The sequence below is a fragment of the Doryrhamphus excisus genome, chromosome 12 (assembly GCF_030265055.1).
Source record: "Doryrhamphus excisus isolate RoL2022-K1 chromosome 12, RoL_Dexc_1.0, whole genome shotgun sequence".
NCBI classification, from domain to species: Eukaryota; Metazoa; Chordata; class Actinopteri; order Syngnathiformes; family Syngnathidae; genus Doryrhamphus; species Doryrhamphus excisus.
The window spans coordinates 17,915,193-17,939,751 of record NC_080477.1 but is presented as its reverse complement, the minus strand read 5'-3'; the positions used below and the strand labels follow the sequence as shown (position 1 = coordinate 17,939,751).

Here is a 24,559-nt window from a genome sequence, read left to right as displayed (position 1 = left end):
ATAATACAGAATAAAAATGGCTGCACATTTCATTTGCTGAACATTTATGAGCCATCAGGAAATATAAAGGAGAGTCAGAAAAAGTGATCTGTTCTCAAAGTGATTCCTACTTTTGGACCATTCTTACTTGTTGTGGTACAAAGTACGGACGTACTTAGATAAAACACTCAGCATCCTTATAGTGTCTTTCTCATCCATGTTCTAGACGCAGGCGGTAGATGGAAAAACAATTCAGCCTTTTTAAAATCATGTTTTCAACTGGTAGATGAGATTAAAAAGTGATCATATGTCTTGGTTCCTCGACAGTTATTTGAGGACTGCATTGACTATCATCTCCGAAATATCAGAATGTTTGCTAAATTGCTAACAGTCCATCTAAGAGGCATATTTTTCCTCCAAATGTTCCCAATTTCTGATTTCATTTAGCAAAATACAATGTATGTAATCAACCACATAATGTACAGGGTCAGGCAAAATGATCTAACACATTTGTAGCTTAAATAAAAGGCAAATAAAGTAAAAAAAAAAAAAACAGAAAAGTTAAATGTTTTTATTTTCGAAAACTACATATAATGCCATTTTGCTTAGTTTCTTTACAATGCCATTATTTTTAATTTCTTTTTCAGTTGCTGCCATGAATTGGACTGGTTAGCATCGCGCTTTCATTATGGAAACGTTTATCAAAACAAACGAATCTGTAAATGCAACACAACGAACGTCTGTTTGCACTTCAATCTCGGTAGACATGATCCCATACCAGCTCGTTATGGGTTACCAACTTCAGAGCTACTGGATCTGCATTGAAACGGAAATCAACCGGCCGACCTCACACTGCCGGAACTGATTTAATTTTTAAAACATAATTAAACAGAATAAAAACACTTTTTTGTTTCTTTGCTTTACAGTAAACCTCGGATATATCGGACTCGGATATATCGGAAATTCGCTCACAACGGACAGATAAAAAAGAACCGATTTTTCTGTAATGCATTTCCAATAAAAATTCATTGCATTAATCGGATATTTTATAACGGATTTTGCCCATTTCGGACAAAATCTCCAGTCCCGTTCCAATGCATTTCCATTAAATTTCCCTCACATATATCGGATGGCCGCATCGTGGCGCTCCGATTCGCCGAATCGTGACAGGCCGCTATACGACGTCATTTGCAGCGTTTGGAAGGAAGTGCCTTTTTATAACAGATAAAATCCGATTTACGCATATACCGGATATAAATCCGATATATGCGTAAAACGGACATTTTCCGGTATACGCATATAACGGATTTCGCTTATATCGGACAAAACCAGTGGGAACAATTGAATCCGATATATCCGAGGTTTACTGTATTTGCCTTTTATTTAACCTACAAATGTGTCAGATCATTTTGCTTACCCTGTACATTTGTATCAAACAGGTATGGTAAAAAAAAATAAAATAAAAATCTTGAATGGCGCCAACCATTCATATCTTTTGGGGCCTTCAATGTCTCGGACATACCTTGATAGTGGGAAGCACGAGGTCCATGGCGGCACACTGACGTGGAGTCAGACTTCTGGCTTCCTCTCGGATGACGTGCTCCTGCAGGAAGGGGACACAACATCAAGATAATGGCCAGAGCAAAGTCATGAAGCTATGAATATTGCGGAGTAATCGCTTGATGCTGCAGGCGTCGCAAATGTGGGCTTGAAATCGCTGAAGGGAATGGGAATGCTGCCATATCACGCAAAGATGGGGAAAAAAATCTATTTTAATCACAAGCAGTACAGCCAAAAAAAAAACGTATGAAGATTTTGTAAGCCAACCGCGTCAGGTCTCCAGTGTCTATGAAAGTAACAAAGGTGTAGATTTATATTTTGCAAAAGGTTTATTAGCACACCTATGCAGACATTTATGGCGCAGTGCTGTGAAAAAATTAGACTTTGCGAATGGAACGTAAGTTCCTGCCCCGGTTTCTTTGGATTTAATCAATCACCACTCCGCTTTGAATTGATTTTCAAGAGGCAAGGCGAGACAACAAGCACTTTAATCAACATCCGTGCTAAAATGCGAGCAGTGTCAGGTGCCAAATTGCACCAGGCAACATTACATTTTCATTTACTTCGTTACAGTTAGACCCCAGTTAGACCAGTCTTGAACCAGTCATGATGTGCTATACATATCACTATATTGACAGTTACTATGGTACCCATTATGTCATTGTATGGTATGGATACGTGATTAAAAAAAAAATTTTTTTTAGCTATATTAGGAAAGCAGGAAGTGAACAAATGTAACAGTTACTGATTGTCTTTGTCTTACTGAACATATATACAAAACATATCTTGCTTTATGCGGGAACATTAACCATGTTTTAGTTTGAGACAGAAAATTACCTCAGCATATCGTACTTCAGTACAAGGTGCATTATTAAAAACTAACAAAAAAAAAACCTTAAACTGTATTATGGAAAGCAGGAAGTGAACAAATGTAACAGTTACTGATTGTAAAAGTACCAGATGGAGGGGTAGGATTTAATAAGCTTTGCTTCTTCCTACTCCTTTTGGACATGTGGAACTGTGAACTGATTATGTGATGCATTCAATTGTAATCTGATGCATGTTCAAATGAAATAAAACCATTACCATTACCCCTCCTCTAAAAAACACAATGTCACAATAAAACCGAATGAAGAGCTAGTATGCCATGATTGTAACCTTTGTAATAATACAAAATTTACACAAATGTCCCTAAAATAAGACGATTATTACTCACAATCCAAAAACAAGATGATGATAAACTACTTTAACGCTTGAGGGAGGATATGGACACACGCCCATCCAGGTGCTCTAATATCCAGATGTTGCTTCCTCTGAAGCAACATCCTGTAAAACACAGGAAAACCAGCAAAAATATACATCAAGTGTACATCTTCTGCACAAATCCAATGTTAAATACCTCAGGTACTTGTTAGTAAAAGCACAATGTGAGCGCTGATCCATGCATGGAGACGCGCTGCAAAAAAAAAACCCGAGGCAACAAACAAACATCCTGGGGTCACATCAGCAATTAAATAGGAGCCTACGCTGGATAAAGCTGAGGCAATCTTACTGCACTTTTTGGGGGGGTTTTAACCACTACCATTCCACGGTTAACATTGCATAATATGATGAATATGAATATATGCGTGCAATGTAGTGTACATGTACTGCTCAGATACTGCAACATTACAAAATCCTTGAGGACATACAGGAAAATTTGACATAATGCATTTATTGGACCGCATAATTTAGTGTTGTTTTCATTCCTTCTCTTTGCCTAAGTCTATTTGCACGTGGGTATGCTCAAAAATAGTAAATGTCCTCTCGGTTTATTTAAAATAAGCACATTATTGCATGGAATTACATCCGCATAACAGAAGGCATTATGTAAAAAATAAACATATATATATTTATATATATATATACTGGTATAAGACACATTGTATATTTATATCATATACTGTATTATGAATCATAATTTATTTGAAAACATGATAGTGGCCTGATTTTAAGTGGGGAATTGCCCCACTTAAGTTGCTACATGAAGATGTAGCAACTGTATTTGTTAGGGGTGTCACAAAAGCTCGTGTCACAAGACCTCACAAAATTGAAACGTGGCAAAATTCCCATGGGCACCAAGCCTGGGTTGGTATTGAATTAATTATCACACAATAAAGGAAAATGAACTTGATCATTTTGCTGGCTTCAAAATATTGCCATCTGCATGCATGTCTGTTTTCCTTGTCCCTCGTCTCTAAACTGGCAGAATTTACTCAGTTTTAGCACATTTGTTCCATAAAACAACAACATGAAAAGAGTGGGTCGGTTTTTGTCTCGGTGGGTGGAGGTGGGGGCTGATAGCATAACACAGAATGAGACCATGGGACTGCACATGGAGTGACCTCTCCAGAGTGCAGAGTCTGTTTGAGAAGATGTGGGAGACAAGTTGGTACCCATGAAACAAGTCACCCTTCTCCAAGTTGGTACCCATGAAACAAGTCACCCTTCTCCAAGTTGGTACCCATGAAACAAGTCGCCCTTCTCCAAGTTGGTACCAATGAAACAAGTCGCCCTTCTCCAAGTTGGTACCCATGAAACAAGTCTCCCTTCTCCAAATTGGTACCAATGAAACAAGTCGCCCTTCTCCAAGTTGGTACCCATGAAATAAGTCGCCCTTCTCCAAGTTGGTACCCATGAAACAAGTCGCCCATCTCCAAGTTGGTACCAATGAAACAAGTCGCCCATCTCCAAGTTGGTACCCATGAAACAAGTCACCCTTCTCCAAGTTGGTACCCATGAAACAAGTCACCCTTCTCCAAGTTGGTACCCATGAAACAAGTCGCCCTTCTCCAAGTTGGTACCCATGAAACAAGTCTCCCTTCTCCAAATTGGTACCAATGAAACAAGTCGCCCTTCTCCAAGTTGGTACCCATGAAATAAGTCGCCCTTCTCCAAGTTGGTACCCATGAAACAAGTCGCCCATCTCCAAGTTGGTACCAATGAAACAAGTCGCCCATCTCCAAGTTGGTACCCATGAAACAAGTCGCCCTTCTCCGAGTTATTACCAATGAAACAAGTCGCCCATCTCCAAGTTGGTACCCATGAAACAAGTCGCCCATCTCCAAGTTGGTACCCATGAAACAAGTCGCCCTTCTCCAAGTTGGTACCAATGAAACAAGTCTCCCTTCTCCAAATTGGTACCAATGAAATAAGTCGCCCTTCTCCAAGTTGGTACCCATGAAATAAGTCGCCCATCTCCAAGTTGGTACCAATGAAACAAGTCGCCCATCTCCAAGTTGGTACCCATGAAACAAGTCGCCCTTCTCCGAGTTATTACCAATGAAACAAGTCGCCCATCTCCAAGTTGTTACCCATGAAACAAGTCGCCCATCTCCAAGTTGGTACCCATGAAACAAGTCGCCCATCTCCAAGTTGGTACCCATGAAACAAGTCGCCCATCTCCAAGTTGGTACCCATGAAACAAGTCTATTTTCTCCAAGTTGGTACCAATGAAACAAGTCGCCCTTCTCTAAGTTGGTACCCATGAAACAAGTCGCCCATCTCCAAGTTGGTACCCATGAAACAAGTCGCCCATCTCCAAGTTGGTACCCATGAAACAAGTCTCCCTGGAAAGGCAGAAGCCAGTACATATGGTTCCAGTGACTCCACAAGAGTTGCCAGAATAATGTTACATGCAGCAAAGTACTGCCTTTGGGACTTCGGCACCATGTGCTCTGGGCCAGGGTGAACGTGGGGGTAGTGAGGACTAATGGGTAACTCCATGTACCATGTTATACTTTCATAATTTTTCATTGTACTTGTCATAAAAGTAATGATAAATCTTGTCTCGTGAAGAGAATGACAATCAAAAAATTTCTGCAAAACTTACCTTCAGTTTGGACAATTGCCCCAAGTCCTTTGCAGCATTGAAGATCATCTGAGCTCCTTGCTGCTGGAAGAAGACATAATTGTTGTTTTTATGGTATACTGCATGATCAGGCAAACTAAATATAAAAATGCATACGTAAAAACCTATAATACAGAATATGATGCAATCAAAACCTCAGTCTCATCAGTCTATTCCAGGGTGCGACTGGTAGTCAAACCTCAGGTACAGTACGTGCAATGTGATTTCTGTCCCGGTTGCGGAACGCTGGACCAGCTCTACACCCTTGGAAGAGTACTAGGGGTTCACACAGCCGGTCTACATTTGCCTTGTAGACTTGGAAAAGGCGTTCGACTGTGTCCCTCAAGTTGTCCCCTGGGGGGGTGCTCCGGGTAGTACGGAATTGGTGATTACTTTGTACCATTTGGCCCTTGTACCACCGAAGCAGGAGCCCGGTTCGCCTGACCAGCCTGTTTCCGATGAATGTTGGCTTCTGCCAAGACCGCCATTTGTCACTAATTCCGTTCTTAATTTTCATGGACAGAATTTGGAGGCACAGCTAAGGCATTGAGGGGCGTCCAGTTTGGGGACCTTTGGATCTCTTCTCTGCTATTCACAGACGTGGTCCCCGGGGCCTCATTAGGCTGTGACCTTCAGCGTTTTGCTGGGACAGTTTGCAACTGAATGTGAAGCTTTAGCACCTCCAAATCCGAGCTCATGGTTGTGAGTCGGAGTGGATTGCACCCTCGGGGTCTTGCCCCAGGTGGATGGGTTCAAGTATCTTTGGGTCTTGTTTGCGAGTGAGGAAATTTTGAAGTGCAAGGTTGACAGGCGGTTTGGCGCAGTGTCTGCAGTAAAGTGGTTGCTAGAATGGACCGTCATGCACGGGAAGAACATGCATGAACATCCTTACATTATAGCTTTTCCAAGGTCTTGGTCTATTCTTATTTTCCTTTTAAAGGGATGCTGGGAATGTAATGCAATCTACTGTACAGAGTTGCACTAATTGTGGAATCCACTCAAGAGAAAAAAAGCAGTAAACTCACGCTCTGGTCGCTTAGCGGAGGCAACACAATCGTCCTCTCGATGGTGTTCAGCACTATCTTCCAGAGCTCTTTGAGGACACGTTTCAGCACAGTCTTCTCGCATATCTTGGCAAACAACATTAAACTGCAAAATGGTAAAAACAACAAACAAAATAGCACATTTGTCAGGTCAATACTAGAAGCATGTGTTTTCAAACTGAGTCAACATGGCCAGAGGCTCCAAGAAATGACGTCGTCTAGATAATGGGATTAGGCAAAATGCTTTAATAAGCCCGATTGGAATCCAACAAGTCCACTCGTTATGTCATTTTCTTCAGACTGACATTAACTAATTCCTACGGGGTGGGGCGGGTTTCTACAATTGATTCACAGTGTATCTTATTATCTTATTATCTTATTTCCCCAAAACATCATTTTACAACTCACCACCATTATGAAAAGACCAGGGACCGCAGTCACAACATGGAGTTCAATGCACTTGCAGTACATCGCTGGCTGCTTGCCATTCTCCGGCACACACACACACACACACATACACACACGCATAATGCTTGATGGATCCATTTTTTTTTTTCAAGCCAATAAAATCACAATGACAGACAGCTCAGTCAAAGCGGGTGCGGTGGAAGGTTTCCAACATTGGGAACGAGGCGTGCATTGGCATTTGACTTGGGTGGTGCCCTAAAATGTACTACTTCTGTACCTAACTGGGGAAGAAAATGGATTACATTTGTAGTACTCTCTCCTTGGAAGCAGTACAGCAGTACATGTAATACAGATATCCTCAAAGTTTTATCACCAATATATAAATGGGTGATGACTTACAGACTTACGTACCACCTGTGCCCCTGCAAAGATGTTTTCATTGGTGGTGATCATGTTTTTGAATCAATCTTGCTCATTTTGGATGCGCATGCGATGTGCTTGACAAGGTTTGTACCAAATTTCACAATGATTGGACTAAACAATCTGCGTTTTGTAGACTGTTGAACTGTGTGCCGAATCTCAAGTCTGTCTGACTTACTGGGTTTGATAACAGTGCTAGTGGTGTGTCAGTCATGAACGAACGGGTCAAAAGAACTAGTTCTTTTTTGTGAACGGAATGAACGACGTCACCGCCCCCAAAATACCCGTCCAGTCCATTCAGTTGCAAATGATTATTTTTTTTGATTGGCTGGATGGACTAAACAATCTGCGTTTTGTAGACTGTTGAACTGTGTGTCAAATTAGTGGTGTGTCGGTCATGAACGAATAGGTCAAAAGAACTAGTTCTTTTTTGTGAACGGAATGAACGAGGTCACCGCTCCCCAAAATACCCGTCCAGTCCATTCAGTTGCAAATGATTATTTTTTTGATTGGCTGGAGAGTCAGTTCATCGTTCCTTTTGTAGGGTGGGACTATCTGCATGCTTGCTTGTCACGCCTCGCTCTGTGGGTGGGTGGGGTTTAGCTGACTGAAAGACCGAGACCAAGAGAGTCGGCCGTTCATTCATGACCGATAGTCAGTCATGAATTGAACTACTTCTTTTGACTTGTTCGTTCATGACTGACACACCACTAGGGGTTAGCGAGTTAGCTGACTGAAAGACCGAGACAGAGAGAGTCGGCCGTTCATTCATTACCGATAGTCAGTCATGAATTTAACTACTTCTTTTGACTTGTTCGTTCATGACTGACACACCACTAGGAGAGATCACAGGCTAACAACCAATTGACGCAAATGAACGGATCTTTTTACTGAATGAACGTTTTTGCCCACCACTAAGCAGTGCCACCATGTTATATGTATTCATCAGAAAAATAATAGCACAGACAAAAAAGTAGAGGTGCATATTTTGTCGAATTTTTACTCTTGTGCGCAGAGATTTTGTGTTCAAACAAAATGAGGGAACAGAAACTCCGACTACACCCATATTTCTGTCATAGTGTTCTACCAGGAAGAAGGATTTGCTGCTTCTATACATAAAGAGGATTCCCTGTAATATTCCACTGACCCCGATGTTCCTTCGAGATTTCTAAACCTCATCTGAACCGTTATAATCTCCCCGGCTTTTTTTCAGGAGTGTCTTTCATATATTAATCTGTATTTTTTTTTCATTCTGATTTGAATAGGTTTAATAATAGCCTTAGTTATCATGTCTATTCAGGCCTCAGAAAGTACTACGCATTGTACAATCAGCGGATACCCACTTTTTATCCAGAAGGTCCATAAGAGGCCGGAGGACGGTCTCCGCATCCATAGCAGCGTTGCTCCCCTTGGCTGAACCTTTCATTTGGACCAACTCCTGGTTCATTTGCTTGACACAGTCCTCAATGACTGGTTTGAAACTGTGTGGGACAGAAAGAACACCAGTGAAGGTTCCTGTCTCCTGTTTCCACTATGAACTATCTAGAAATGGTACTTTACTCGAGTCAGTTATAAATTAGCGCATGCGGCTGTTAGAGTGATTAGCATGATGGAGTGGGTAGTAAAAAAAGGAGTCATGCTAATGCTCACCTGGAGCCTAAAACTCCGCTGAGCTCATCCAACACTGTGTTGAGTTTGTTTTGCAGCTCCTTCAGCAGATCACTGGCCTCTGCATCCAGCTGTCATTGTGGGAGGGGGTGCATGGAGGGGGTGGGGGGGGAGGAGAAGGACAGTTACTGCATGGTTGCACTCCATAGAGCTGCCATAGTTAGCTAGAAGAACTCTGCAGGATGCCTCGGCTGGGATGAGGAGTTGTGTATGTGTGTGTGTGTGTGTGTGGGGACGGAGGGGAAGGAAAGGGGGGGTGACACGTAGGGGGGGAGGGAGGTAACCTGTTTGCCTCCCGCGCATCCTGCGTGCCATCTGTGCCGAGCATCGCTCTGAATACAAATGCATGGCTACGAGCAGAGCGTGGTGTTAGCAGAGGTAGCAGCCAGCTAGCAGCCCCCCCCCCCCCCCCCCCCACATGGGTACGGGAAATACAGTCGTCACGGCTGAGAGGGTACACACTATCAGGGGAAAATGGATGTCTTATGTTGACTGAAATTGTGACATATTTCATGTTTTCTGGAATATCGCTGTTGTTTTTGGAGGAGCAGGATGTTCCGCTACCAAGACTCAAAACCCCAAACAAGATGATGAGTTGGGTAAATAAAAACTGGTTTTAGTTATGAGAGCCTCCTGTTTTTGATGTGGCACTGCCAGGAAGGGGGGGTCAAAGGTCATTGGAGCAGCTGCTGTTTTCATTCATTCATTCATTCATTTTCTACCGCTTTTCCTCACGAGGGTCGCGGGGCGTGCTGGAGCCTATCCCAGCTGTCTTCGGGCGAGAGGCGGGGTACACCCTGGACTGGTCGCCAGCCAATCACAGGGCACATATAGACAAACAACCATTCACACTCACATTCATACCTATGGACAATTTGGAGTCGCCAATTAACCTAGAATGTTTTTGGAATGTGGGAGGAAACCGGAGAAAACCCACGCATGCACGGGGGGAAGCCTGGTCTCCTCGCTGTGAGGTCTGCGCGCTAACCACTCGACCGCCGTGCCGCCCTACTGTAGTATGTGATAAGTAATAATATCGACATATGGGAATTGCCTACAGCCACAGCTGACGATGCTAATGTTTTTTTTTTTTTTGACTTGGTGCTAATTAAAGACCCCGGCAGTTTACTTTTGTAGACCATGCGGCGATTATTGGTACATCTGCAGTGTTAATTGATGCATTAATTAGTTGATCACATTCTGTGTAATTTATTTGTATATTTTAATGGCGTTATTTTTTAAATACCGTATGCGGCAAAGCAGCATTATGCAAAAAATCTGCCTGATTTTCTGTGATGTAGGCCTACTGTGTGTATATTTGTGTCGATTGTGCTCATCTGTGCTTCTGGAGAAAAAAAAAAAAGTATTTTTGTCTCTGCCCTATGACAGCATGTCATGTCTAAATGATTTGCTTGGCTTACTCCACCACACATGCCTCCATCCGCACACGAGCACCATAGATTTATGTGCTCGTGCTCTCGCTTATGGACGCGTTCATACCGCTGTCGCTTCCCTACATAACATTGCAGTGTGAACGATTTGTTCTGTTACAGAGAAAGGTACTCGCAAAGGGTTTATATTTAACACTAGAGTGAAGGGAAGCCTTTTTAAATGCTTGCAGAAGAAATGCAGCAGGCGCCGTCATCAGTCTTACTGGCCTTAATGTTTCACTCTGACCTCTAATCTGTTGTCTGGCAGTCTCTGAAATTGAGAATCTTTTTTTTTTTTGGGTAGAACTCTCACTTTAATGGCAATACCAGTGAGGAAAATACACCCCACCGCCCCCATGTTCGATATTCAAGGCCACTGTCACCTCCTGGGAGCTGAAAATTCAATTCTGACTACAAATGCTTCAGTCAGAAAATGACAATCTTGTCCCAAATGGCGTCCTTAGGAGGTATAGTCAAAGACTTTTGTGTATCATGGCCAGCCCATTTCTGGAGATTGTTCTTTCTGAACATGGTGTAGAGCAGGGGTTTGAAACACGTGGCCCGTGGGCCAAATGTGGCCCGCAGGACACTAGTTTGAGGCCCCCGCCTTGATATGAAAGTTTAATGTTAGTGCGGCCCGCGCAAGTTTGATATGGATGCTGTATGGTATCATGTACCCAGAAAAAATGATTACATTTGATTAATGTTCATGTTAAAGGTTAAATAACTGTTAATAGTTATCCTCCCTATCCGTGTGGAAGTGGTAATTTTTTGGCTATTTAAGTTTAAAGGAAATAACTTGAAGGCTACCGTTTAGGTCGCTAGCTCTCTAGTTTGCGAGTTAGCATGTGTCTCAAGACCCTGCAGTTGCGCAATATGTTGTAAATAAAAAGAGCATAAATGTGACTATAGTCGTGTTTTGTCATGTCTACAGGGCTCTAATAATGCTTTGTTAATTTTAATCTGAAAAAAATAATTTGTCTACCCACCAACTATAAGTTTTTATTATTTGCCGTTTTATTATTATTATTATATTTATTTATTTATTACTGATTTTCTTTATTCTTGATTTGTTTATTTATTTTTCATCTTATTTTGTGTAGAAAAATAAAAAGCAAGATATTTGAGAACAATGGAATGTTTTATCAGAGCTTTTCTTGTAGAAAATTGGAACCAAAGCGAAGTTTTTTAAATTTTTTTGGTTTTAATAAATGCGTTTTTTTTTTTTTTTTTTTTTTTTGTAAAACCTGATGCGGCCCAGTCTCACCCAGACCCGAGCTCCAGTGGCCCCCAAGTAAATTGAGTTTGAGACCCCTGGTGTAGAGACTCAAGTGAGATGTCAGCTTTTTTTTTTAAGATACAAATTACAAGAATGACTTTAAAAAATGACAAATTCCCTGGAACAGATTTTGCGTTGTTGCATGGGACAGTTCTAAGAAACAATTCAATTTTAATAGTTAATTTGTTATAAACACAAAAAAAAATCATTGAATCCTTGAAATGTAACTTTAAATCCAAAATAAGTTTCTGAGCTATTGATTTATGGCGGTCACCTCCTGAGCGAACCAACTCTCCTCTGGCTGGGAGCCTATCAACAGCAGCCCAGCTTTGCTGTCCTTTGCCTGTGTCAACAATGGCTACTCACTGCTGGGGAGTGATGCTGAAACATAAGTAAATAAGGGTTTGATGAACCGCTCTGCGAAGGAGAACAAAACGACCAAATTGGGCATCGAACCTAATAATAATAATCAGATGAGTCTATCACCTGTAAACACAGACATTGTAATGTTTATTGCTAATGCGGTGATTAATCTTTGGGAGTTTATTCCAAACCCGCGAACAATTCTGCAATGAATTGGCTTCTTTGCAGAGAAAGAGAGAGCACCTAATGAAGAACTGTCACCGTTACGCCAAAGCTGCTTAGCAGCATTCCAAGAGATACACCTGGGTGTCGGGGAACATTGGACCACTGCAACAAAGACTTCAGCAGTCATTAATCTACAGACAATAATTGCCCTGGAGGGATCCAGGTTGCGGTTCGGCTCGCTGCAGCATTGTGCGGTTATGTTTGTCAGGTTCTGAACGTATGTTAATAAAAGTGAACAATTGTGTATAAATTAGCCATGTTTTGGGGCAAGGGGAAGCAAGCTGAAAAAAAGATGGTAAGGCATGGATCGCATCCACCATCCCTATGATGCCAGGGTGATGGTAAGCTCCAGCAGACCTGAGTCCTAAGGGTTAATGGGTAATTGAGATTCCGTATGCTCCCTTGCACATGCTGCTGAAAGGGTTTTTTTTTTTTGGGAGTGGAGGGGTCGGGTGGAGTGGAGTGAAAAAGCGCATGAGAGGTGGCGTGGGGGGGTTGTAGTGTGGGCGGGGTCATGATTTTTGACGTCATTGGGTAAATGGCAGGGTCCTATTGCACACACCTTACAGAAGGACACAACCCCCTCCTCCTGGAGAGAGAGCACATAGAGGAAATTGGGAAGAAGGGGTGGGTGTTGGGGTAGGGGCAAGGGTGGGGGCATAACCACAGGAGACAAAACGCAAGGCGAGACAAGGTGTTAGATATTAGAGAGAAACATGCATTTAAGTCAGAAGAAACCACCAGGGCTGCATGTCCGGGGGTCGACAGTGTTTTAAGGGTTAAACATGCACATACCAGTGGTGTCACGGAACCCTGAATCGAGATTAGAACCGACATGTATCATATTGGACAACCTCAAAACTAATCCATAATGGGGGGCAGAGTCGGGGGTCCAAACACTGGAGCTAACCACTTATACCCTCAACCTGCATTGGTAATCTTTGGGTTTAAAACCTGTACACAAAGTCTGTCCATGTCCCAAACACATGCCTGAGTCCATTCATCCTAGGACCTTGTCCATTTCTGGTGTCCATCGCAAAGGGGTCTCCCGTCCCAAGAAAATATAAAAGTATCCATGCATCAATTTTCTATGGCGGTTATCCTCACTAGGTTATGCTGGAGCCTATCCCAGCTGACTTTGGGCAAGTGGTGGGATACACCCTGGACTGGTCGAATATCACTAGCCAACCCTTCTGGAAGCAAGACCATAGCCACGTATACATGGACCCAAATATTCCAATTCCATTCGGTTTATTTGCTAAAACGGAAAGAATGTAACCTTTGTATACACCTCATTCTGTTGTTTATTGGCGGTTGGCAAGCAGCTTTCGTGCGGAACAGAATCTAAACCCTTCTATACGCCATTCACGAGTCCAGTTTTATTAAAAAAGAAAATATATATCTATATGAAACATGTCCCGAGTTTAATTATAAAATATTAGCAAGATTGAATTTGATCTTTTCCTGTTCCCGGGTGCGTTCTTTCAGCGAATGCTGAGATATGACGTAACACGCAGCTCGAGATGTTCTTCGATTTAAAAAAAATTGAGGTGAGCAATCGGCACTGGACTGCTAAGGAAAGTTTGTTTTTGATCCAAACTAAATTTCAAGACTGGACGAACGAAAAACTGGCAATATGTTATAATAGTTATTCCAACAAGTGAAAGAAAAACTCGAGGAAGTCGGTATCACGTGATGTTGGTGTTTACGTTTTACTGGGCATGCCCCATTGGCTATTCTGGTTGATTATAGCGGCGCATGTAGACAAGAGATTGGAATATTCCTTTCCATGTACACCATCACTTTCGGAAAGATTCCATTCGGAAAGAGAAAAACTCCTCATGTAAACGTGGCTCATGTCTCACACAGGTGCCCCATCCTGATCACCCTAATCCCATCTCTAAGGTCTGTCACAAATGGCCTCATGGTTCATGATCCCGCTTCTGACATCTGTCATGGAAGTACCCTCAAACTAGACTTGTACGATTGGAAAGACCTGAAGACTGACTCATTTACCCATACCCATCTCAGTATCAATCATAGGGTCTTTAGCCATGCTCATACAAAGGATGGCTTCCCTCTTGACCATCCCACTTCTGACACCATTTGTCATGGACCTCCTTCAACCCAGGATTGAAGGATTTGTTTATAGGGTTGATAAGACACAAAGCTTCATCACACTAGCTGCCTTTTCTAAAGACCTACAGGTGCCCACCTCAACCGGGACCATTGCACAGGTGTCACTTCTTCTAAGTGTTTTTCCACTTCTGACACTACGTCAATACTCTTGTGAGTATTTTTCTAACACCAGGTTCTCTTTAGTACCCAGGTAGCATTTACAACCGGGAATCACAGGCAGGTTGAAGGTTTTGAGGTTGTCAGGCGAGTCGGATATGCGATATCAGCAAACTGACACGGCAGATTAGTTGACTAGATGAGTACATGGAGAAACCGAGGGATGGATTTCAGTACAACACTGTCAGGGTCAATGCCTTTTCACTTTCAATAAATGTCATCCGAAATGATGATTTCCATAATCATGACCTAGCGTTTATTACTCGGCCGAGGAACCGGTGTGAGAGGATGTGGGGTTTAAGCCTCTGTTGCCAACTGAGAGCCTGTTGGAGTGTCCTTGAGAAAAGACAAAATCACTACAAAAGCACTGGGAATATCATGGCTAACCGCTGAGCCTTGACCTTCCAAGATATTTTATTGTAATGCGGGGGTTGGAAGAGACAAAAAGACAGACCTGTTTGCCTCCCATGGATTCAAACATCTTCTCCAGCTGTACTCGAAGCTGCTGAATGTTGTTGAGAAGAATGCAGGGCTGGCAACAGGGTCGGAAACAAACAGGTGTCAGGTCATAATTTCACACATTTCATGTCCACGTAAAAAAATAAATAACACAAATAGTGTGTCAGGTTGAGTCAGAAAAACCACAACACATCGCAAACATCTATCAGTGTGCATTTCCTGACACATCATCCATTTAAGAAATGCCAGGAATACATAATGTTGTCAGTCAGCAGACAATCACAAACTAAGGGGAGAAAAATGCCCGTGCTGGATACGTCGGACATTATCGATTTTTTTTTTCCTGTCTTCCCTGCAAATTCAACAGATGACAAACATTAATCATGTTACTTTTTATGCTGTGCAGCTAATAATTCATTCATTCATTCATTTTCTGTCTTCGGGCAAGAGGCGGGGTACACCCTGGACTGGTCGCCAGCCAATCACAGGGCACATATAGACAAACAACCATTCACACTCACATTCATACCTATGGACAATTTGGAGTCGCCAATTAACCTAGCATGTTTTTGGAATGTGGGAGGAAACCGGAGTACCCGGAGAAAACCCACGCATGCATGGGGAGAACATGCAAACTCCACACAGGAGATGGCAAAGAGTGGAATCGAACCCTGGTCCTCCTAGCTGTGTGGTTTGTGCGCGAACCACTCGACCTCCGTGCCGCCCCAGCTAATAATTCTTTTCTTTTTTTTGTCAAACAAACATAATGTGCATTATCTGCTCCCCAAAATATAACAATAACCACACCCTTAATATGATTATTACCGTGGTAATGGATAGTTCTGAGACTGTGAACCCCTCAGCAGAATGATTGGTGCCTTTCAATTCCCCAAAGCAGCATAAATCATGGCTCCTTCTTCCTCTGGATTTATGTGCACATTTGCATAGGGTGATTAGAGAGTCCCAATGGGAATAAAAGTAATTTCTCATATATACTGTAGATATTTCTAACATGAGGGAGGTGACAGTTGACTTCATTAAAGAGTAAAAAGAAAACTGTACAATGTTAACTTCGTGAAAAATAGTGGCAAATTAAACCTTGTGCTGACTGAAATATTTGTCAGTATTTGTCAGCGGTAACAACTGTGATCATTAAGACACTGCAGGATATTTTTTAAGTATCAATTACAGATGCACAATAGATATATTTATTTTCAATATATTATTTTATTTTATTTTATTTTATTTTTATTTTTATTTAGATTTAATCCAAACCTGGAGGTAAGAAAGACTCAAACAAATTTGAATTCGACTACCTGTTGATTTGACATTACCGCTACCACATCACTACTTTTAGGAGAACCAGGGTCAAGAGCCCGGGAAGCCAACTGCTGTGGCCCAGCAAAGTGCACTGTATTCGGACACACGCTCCGAGCAGTCGTTGTGACACCATGGAGGTCTCTGGCAAACTGTTAGCACTTTTCAAACACTGCGGCGCAACATGCGACATCAGGGGTGGGCAAACTTTTTGACTTGCGTTGAGTTGAGTTGTACGGGGGCCAGAATATATATTTAACACACACGCTTATAATGCTGTGTCCGCATTTAATTATTTGTCTAATTTTATCTGTAAAAGTGTTATACTATTAATTTAATTTAATTTAATTTAATTTAATTTAATTTAATTTAATTTAATTTAATTTAATTTAATTTAATTTAATTTAATTTTATTTTATTTTATTTTATTTTATTTTATTTTATTTTATTTTATTTTATTTTATTTTATTTTATTTTATTTTATTTTATTTTATTTTATTTTATTTTTTACTGAACAGGACATCTGACTTGCAAGTCATGTTGCCAGCTTGTATGTTAAAACTTGAATTACTTAGAAAGCAACTGTCAGGCCGGATTCAAACACTTGGTGGGCCGCATGTGGCCCCCCACCCCATTGTTTGCCCTCCCCTGTGCTACAGCCATGGTAGTGCTGTTATTCATCCGGTTGTATATGTGCATTTGTCAGCTTTACATCATAATACACAGAAAACAATCCTCATTATAAGTTTTGTGATTTAAATAGATTTATTATGGCCATTGCAAGGAATCGTCTCATGTTTTTAAAATTTTTTTTATCAACAATTTGTCGCCTCATTTGTGTCTGCAGTGGGGATAAAGAATGCACAGGAACACTCTGACCCTTTTGTTTCATCATTCACAGCCGCTGCAAAAAACCAGTGTGGGTAATTGGTCCGCTCTTAGGGTCCCCGAGTGCGGACTTTGGTCATCTGTCATTTTAAGAATCTGATATGGGGACCAGAAGTACTATGACTTGAGTATGAGTAATTCCACTGGGAAAGGATTACAGCAAACAATGCCTGAGCCTCTGCTATGAAAAGCATCTCTTGATTGGACTTAAAAATATCTGACTTTATCCTCGTCACTGATTAGCATACTGTAGAATTGCACTTACCACGTTCTCCTTGTTCAAATACAAAGGATAGTCCTTGGAAATGATTGCAGCATACTGCAGAAGAACCTTATTGATAGTCTGCATTGGAGGAGAGAGAGTTGTGCATTATAATAGTTGTTTTTCCTGCTCTGTTTATGAATCACAAAGAATGCACTACAAAAAATACAAGCAGTGCTGCCTAGTATGATGGAAAAAAAATCAATGGCAAAGTCTTACATAATCAGTTAATACTACACACTGCAAAAATATGCTGCTTTCTTTTCAACTTATTACAATGGATACTGGAAACTGTACTGTGCATATGATGCAAAAACTAGAATCTAAGATTAAATTTCAAGTAGCTCACTTCATAGAACTCTTCCTTAGAGTCTAGTTTTCCAGTGTAATATCAGTACATTGCATATTTACGCCTGTTTTAATAAGTAAATATTATATTTTTAGGTTCTAATATTAATGATGTACGATATAGATTTCTATCCCATTCAGAATTGGAAATTTCACAATCTGTGGACCGATAACTCTCAAATGCTGCTCCATTTTGACGTCTCCTCCCCGCTACTCACCTAGCCCTCCCAAATGCAACAGGAACAGTTTATGCTAAGCAAGCCCACACACAATGGCAGTCCATCTTCAACAATTTAAGCAAAAAAGAGCTAATTTAGAGATTAAAAAATAAAGTAATTAATTAATGACGGATTAAAAAAATAATTAATCACAATTAATGCTTTAATTTGACACTTAAAATGCCCATACAGTTAATTTAATGAGGAGCTAGCTCCCCTCATTGTTTCCAAATACTACCAAATCAGATGGGATTATGGAGGTTGCGTTCACGTGCTACCTGACCTTTGCAAAACGGCACATGAAGTGAGCCAGAGCCTGAGGGTTGGGACACTCCAGCTTCTTGATGATCTCAAAACTCTGGTTCAGTTGCGTGAACACGTCCACCACCGAACAGGAAAATAGAGCGTGCTCGGACGTCTGCTGGAACTGTGCAGCCCCCAAAAACGAAAAGATAACATCATAAAAGTCATATTTAGAATGCCAGCCTCTTTTACATCCTTTCATAATTAACACACATGGTTTAACAATGTATAAACGGTGGTGTAATAGCTGTGTTTGTTCATAATAGGGAAGAGCTGTGTAAAATAAGACTATTAGGTAACCTGCAGGATGGTTAGGTGGGGGTGGTTGCAGTGCTTACAGTAATAAGGGAATGCTGGAAAATACATAGCAATTGAAGGGAACAGTGCTGAATATTTGAGATGACTGTTTAACAATGGATAACATAATGGTCGTATACTGTACAGTAATTTGGGGGGTTTAAAGGGTAAAAAAAATGTTTTAGCAAGTTTTCTATGCTCTGAAAATGTATGAATAGTAAAGGATAAAATGGAATAAAATTGCGCCAGCGGGAAAATTAATTTATTCATACTTTCATTATTCTGCAATATACATCTACGCACTTTTCCTTGAAATTGTAGCTTTTTTATGTTTTGTTTTTGTGTGAAGTTCCATTGATATTCGTGTCTCGCATTGTCTGGAGGCAAAGAGTGCCTCTTGACTGCATGAAATTCCTTTTATCTGACACAATCACTCCTTTTCCAGAGACCGAATTTGTCTTCTTTGCAAGCTGTCCTTGGCCGATTTACATACAAAAGACTGAGAAGTAATTCAAGTTTTTTTTTTTTTTTTTTGTTAATACTCACGCCGTCCTTCTTGTCCCTCTCCAGAGCTCCATTGAGAAAATCCATGGCCACATCTTCATTCTCATCCAGCCACTGAATGACAAACGGCTCGAACCACCTTCAAATAACAAATAACACTTGACTTAATATTTGTTTGCGCGTCGTGGGAAGAAGTGGCTTTGCTTTTTCATGTCTGGAATTTGCATCATGTTTGAAGGCGACTCGAAGTCTCGCTACCGTATTGACTCTAATAGGAGCCTCCACTTCAATTGATTGCTGCAAACAAGCGTCACACTTATACCATATAGGTTTGACATAAATCATAGTCATTTCCACCCTTTTAAAACACATTATATATATATATATTTTTTTTTACTTTATAATGATTTGGAGTGCCTGAAAAAGTGGAATTGACAATGTGGATGTCTGAGCACATGGTACCTACGTATATATATGTATACGTATCTGCTCAGTCAGATGTAAACAACAGTATGGCGGATGTATACACCAACAGCTGAGTAGCAATCCCAACATTTTAAAGCGCATACAGCGGTAAATAACGCTACTGGATGATGACCACTCATGATTCTCCAAATGCCATCTTGGAGAGTTTATAAAAACTACCTCAAGAGGTTGCCTACAGCCGCAGTTGTTAATAGCAGTGTTTTCTGAGTGATACCGCCACAGCCAGTGTAGACGTGTTACAATAACACGCGGCACCTGAAGAGCAGATGTGGCATTTGTAAAGCTGTTTGTTGATGATGGAATTTAAAATGTTCCGCTACATTGTGGCAGTCATGTCTTCAATGAAGGTAAAAATAACCTTAAATGTTCTTTGATTTGAAAGTTTAAAGTTGTAAATTCATGAAGAAAACGAAAATAAAATAACTTTTGTACTTCTAAATTCATGACTATTCTCGTAAAATTCTGAGAAAAAAAATTGCATAATATTATTTTTGCCCAAGGACAATAGTCACATAAGTCCCCCTTATCATAGGTGTCTCAGGTAATGCCTGTTACAAATGTGTTAGAATAATAATTAAAAAAAAAAACTAGTAAATTTATGTTACGGGCTGCACAGTGGTCGAGTGGTTAGCGCACAGACCTCACAGCTAGGAGACCCAAGTTCAATCTCACCCTCGGCCATCTCTGTGTGGAGTTTGCATACGTGGGTTTTATCCGGGTACTCCGGTTTCCTCCCACATTCCAAAAACATGCTAGGTTAATTGGCGACTCCAAATTGTCCATAGGTATGAATGTGAGTGTGAATGGTTGTTTGTCTATATGTGCCCTTTGATTGGCTGGCGACCAGTACAGCATGTACCCCGCCTCTCGTCCGAAGACAGCTGGGATAGGCTCCAGCACCCCCCGCAACCCTCGTGAGGATAAGCGGTAGAAAATGAATGAATGAATTTATGTTACAGGCATTGCTTGTGACAGCTATGAAAATGACTTATGTGACCTTTGTCCTGTTTTGCTGCCACAATATAAATAAAAGGGCTGCACGGTGAAGCAGTGGCCACACAGTCAGGTAGACTTGGGTTCACTTCTCCGTTTGGGCGTCAAATTGTCCATAGGTATGGAAATAGACGAATATAAATAAAAGCTTGCCTATTGTCCCTTTAGTTGAATTCCTAGTTTTATACAGTATTTTATATTTTGCTACTACAGTAAAGAACTCCAGAATGGGTTACTTTAAAGTCTTCGCATGTCTCTCCCTTTTTCTGTCCCCTTGAACGGTGACACACAATTTAATTTATACCATACTTTCTCCACAATATTTACTTGCAGACAATGTTGCGTCGGCCACAGTTGTGCAGCCTTGGCGATAAATCAGGTGCAGTGAAATATTTGTTTGACTCGCTGTCAACGCACAAACACATAACGCATTGAATGGATGTGGCAATTTTCCGCGCCGCCTTGAAGTGGTCTCTTAATTAACTGGAGCAAAATCTTCTCGTTGATTAACAACAACAGAGTCGTGTGAAAAATGACAATGCTTTAGAAGACTTGCAGTCCAAATAATGTAAACAGAAGCCCTAAAAATTGTATACTTATTAGACCGTCTGTGTCCCTGCAAAACATGTTTTTCAACCAATCTTGCTCAAATTATACATTCATGTTTGTCAGTCCCTTAAAGGGGTATACCAAATGTCATAGCTAAACACCCTAAAGTTAGAGTGGGTGTTGTGCATTGAAAATGCATCAGAATTGACATCATTCCATTCATGTGATGATATGTCAGATAGGTGTGTGTTTGGATGAGGACGTTGCAGATTACTTACAGAGAATATTCCGGCGGAACCCCCTTGAAGGCCGGCAATTCACGCACGTACTCATTATGGAACCATTTGACTTTGAAGTGGAGATTCATGTATTCGGTGCTTTTGCATAAGCGGTGCTTATCGTGTTCTGGAATGCAGATTAAAAAAACACAAGAAAGGAAGCAGTTAGCACAAACAGTTGTTGCCTAAGTTGTAAGGATAATAATAATTTCATGGTAGCGCCGCGGTATCACACTTTCAACACTTAGAGTGATTAAAAAGCATTCTGCCTTTTTTATTTGAATGACTCAAAAAGACAGAAATACGCAGGAATATCAATAAGGTAGCTCTGTTTTGCTTTGACACCAAATCTTCACAAGCGCAATTATGCCAACAGCCTCCAGCTATTGAAGGCATTAGAAAAATTAAAAAAAAGAGCAAGCCTGCAAACGCATCCAGCTTCCGTTCTCAAAGCCCTTGCATGACTCCAAAAGAAGAAACTCGAGATAAAGTGGATTGGATTTCGTTTAGTTTGGCTGACAACGCTTGTGAGTCATTAAAACCAGCTCACTTTTTAGACGTTTTGGAACAATTAAACGTTCTCCATAGCATCCCCAATTCATGAGAAAGTGGCAATTTTTTGATAAGCGAATGTATTCCTTCTTTATGAGTCATATATTTCCATAGTTAGATCGTAGTAATTACGGTTAGATCATTCTAAATACAGTTTTAACATTATTAGAGCCCTCTTGACATAAAACAACACCCCTATAGTAACCCTTAGACTTGTATTACTCAATACAATAGACCAAATAACAAAACATTTGATATTGAAGACATAAATAAGACTTGTTTGTTGCTGTAAAATTACTGCTAAGTTTTGGTGCTAGGGAAGCGAAGTAAGGGGCGGACAGGAAGTGACACTGAGTATTCTTAATGTCCGCAACAGTAGAATGTGTTAGAGATTACTATGCCTATTATGAGATAATTCTACCCTGCAATAAAACCTTGTTGTTCTGGCGATCAAGTCAAAAATTACCGCCACCTAATGACCAGTGTAGAATACTACATCATCGTGTCTTTGAATGCATCTTCTTTTTGACTAATATGTTGTATTCAACTACAATGCATCATGATGCATTAATGAATATATTTTTAAAAAGCCGTGATGATACATATTTGGCTTTGAGTTTTATAAAATAAATTCCAACCCAAAATGTGATTTTTAGTCCAATGCAACTTATATATATGGTAATGATAATGGTTTTATTTCATTTGAACATGCATCAGATTACAATTGAATGCATCCCATAATCAGTTCACAGTTCCACATGTCCAAAAGGAGTAGGAAGAAGCAAAGCTTATTAAATCCTACCCCTCCATCTGGTACTTTTACAATCAGTAACTGTTACATTTGTTCACTTCCTGCTTTCCATAATACAGTTTAAGGTTTTTTTTTTGTTTTTTTTTTTAATAATGCACCTCGTACCGAAGTACGATATGCTGAGGTAATTTTCTGTCTGAAACTAAAACATAGTTAATGTTCCCGCGTACATCAAGATATGTTTTATTTAACAGTATATGAAACCATCAGTAAGACAAAAACAAAATACCGGAAAAAAAAAAAAAACACCCAGCAAATGAAACAATGCTGCTGTAGGCTGGTGTTTGAGAAGAAGTAAATTCTCTGTCAAGACTCCCAAGATTAAAAATGCAATAAAAGCAGTGCTGGCACACGAGTGCATGAAGCGTAAATGAAAAGTCAAAGATAAGCTCCCTGTGTAGACAGAGGTATCATTTCAAAGAGAAACACATGTATTAGCTTGGGTGTACAAAAAACAGGCAAACTGAAGACACACTAAAGGTATGACAGAAAACACTAATCTACTAAACACATAAAACATGTTCAAATGGACCTGGAAAAACTGCTGTAATATGCACAATGTCCAATTCCGCTACAGTTCTACACTGGACTAGAATGAAACTGGAAGGATTTGGGGGATTTAATATTGTGTAAGATGAGACAGAAACATACAAATACTCCTACAGCGCCATTTGGAATACAGTTTCTATGTACAGTGGAACCTCAGTTAGCATATGTCCCAGTTAGTGTATTGTTTTGGTTTACATTGAAAACGTACGCCAAAATTTTGCCTCTGAAAATTTCCCAGCTAGCGTACAAAATGGCATGATGATCCCCCAGCTCCGTCGCTCGTCACACACAGCATACACACAAATGCTCCCAAGCGCTGTTTGGAATACAGTTTCAATGCACCGTGGAACCTCAGTTAGCATATGTCCCAGTTAGTGTATTGTTTTGGTTTACATTGAAAATGTACACCAAAATTTTTTCCTCTGAACATTTCCCGGCTAGCGTACAAAATGACGCGTGCATCAGAGGTTCCACTGTGGACACACGGTGGCGTGTCAACATGGAGCCTAAGACGCTCCACTGAGGTACAGTGGAACCTCAGTTAGCATACGCCCCAGTTAGTGTATTTTTTTTGGTTTACATCGAAAATGCACACCAAAATTTTTTCCTCTGAACATTTCCCGGCTAGTGTACAAAATGACGCGTGCATCAGAGGTTCCACTGTGGACACACGGTGGCGTGTGAACATGGAGCCTCAGACGCTCCACTGAGGTACAGTGAAACCTCAGTTAGCATACGCCTCAGTTAGTGTATTTTTTTGGTTTACATCGAAAATGCATGCCAACATTTTTGCTTCTTAACATTTCCCGGCGAGCGTACAAAATGGCACGAGCATCAGAGGTTCCACTGTGGACACACGGTGGCGTGTCAACATGGAGCCTAAGACGCTCCACTAGGTACAGTGGAACCTCAGTTAGCATACGCCTCAGTTAGTGTATTTTTTTGGTTTACATCGAAAATGCACGCCAACATTTTTGCTTCTGAACATTTCCCGGCTAGCGTACAAAATGGCGCGTGCATCAGAGGTTCCACTGTGGACACACGGTGGCGTGTCAAAAATGGAGCCTAAGACGCTAACAATATGATGGAATTAATCTGTTTTTTATGCTTATATTTGCTCACACTGCCTTGACGCTAACTCCAAAGACAGGTTGGAATCCAGCTCGTTGTACCCTGGCTGTCACGT

At 40.9% G+C, this 24,559-nt stretch overlaps 1 protein-coding gene across 4 annotated transcripts in view; it reads right to left on the bottom strand.

Moving 5' to 3' along the window:
- Positions 1-24,559, bottom strand: part of LOC131139829 (protein unc-13 homolog C) — a 135,925-nt gene that overhangs the window by 12,232 nt on the left and 99,134 nt on the right. The window contains exons 19-29 of one of the 4 annotated variants that reach the window (XM_058089739.1): positions 21,462-21,588; positions 19,198-19,294; positions 18,335-18,478; positions 17,489-17,566; positions 15,014-15,091; positions 12,827-12,853; positions 8,950-9,038; positions 8,643-8,780; positions 6,454-6,577; positions 5,411-5,473; positions 1,502-1,582 (exon numbers count right to left, since the gene is read on the bottom strand). In XM_058089739.1, coding sequence (XP_057945722.1) covers positions 1,502-1,582; positions 5,411-5,473; positions 6,454-6,577; positions 8,643-8,780; positions 8,950-9,038; positions 12,827-12,853; positions 15,014-15,091; positions 17,489-17,566; positions 18,335-18,478; positions 19,198-19,294; positions 21,462-21,588 — 1,046 coding nt within the window. The remainder of the gene's footprint in view (positions 1-1,501; positions 1,583-5,410; positions 5,474-6,453; positions 6,578-8,642; positions 8,781-8,949; positions 9,039-12,826; positions 12,854-15,013; positions 15,092-17,488; positions 17,567-18,334; positions 18,479-19,197; positions 19,295-21,461; positions 21,589-24,559) is intronic. The other 3 variants (XM_058089740.1, XM_058089741.1, XM_058089742.1) reach the window with 3 other exon arrangements.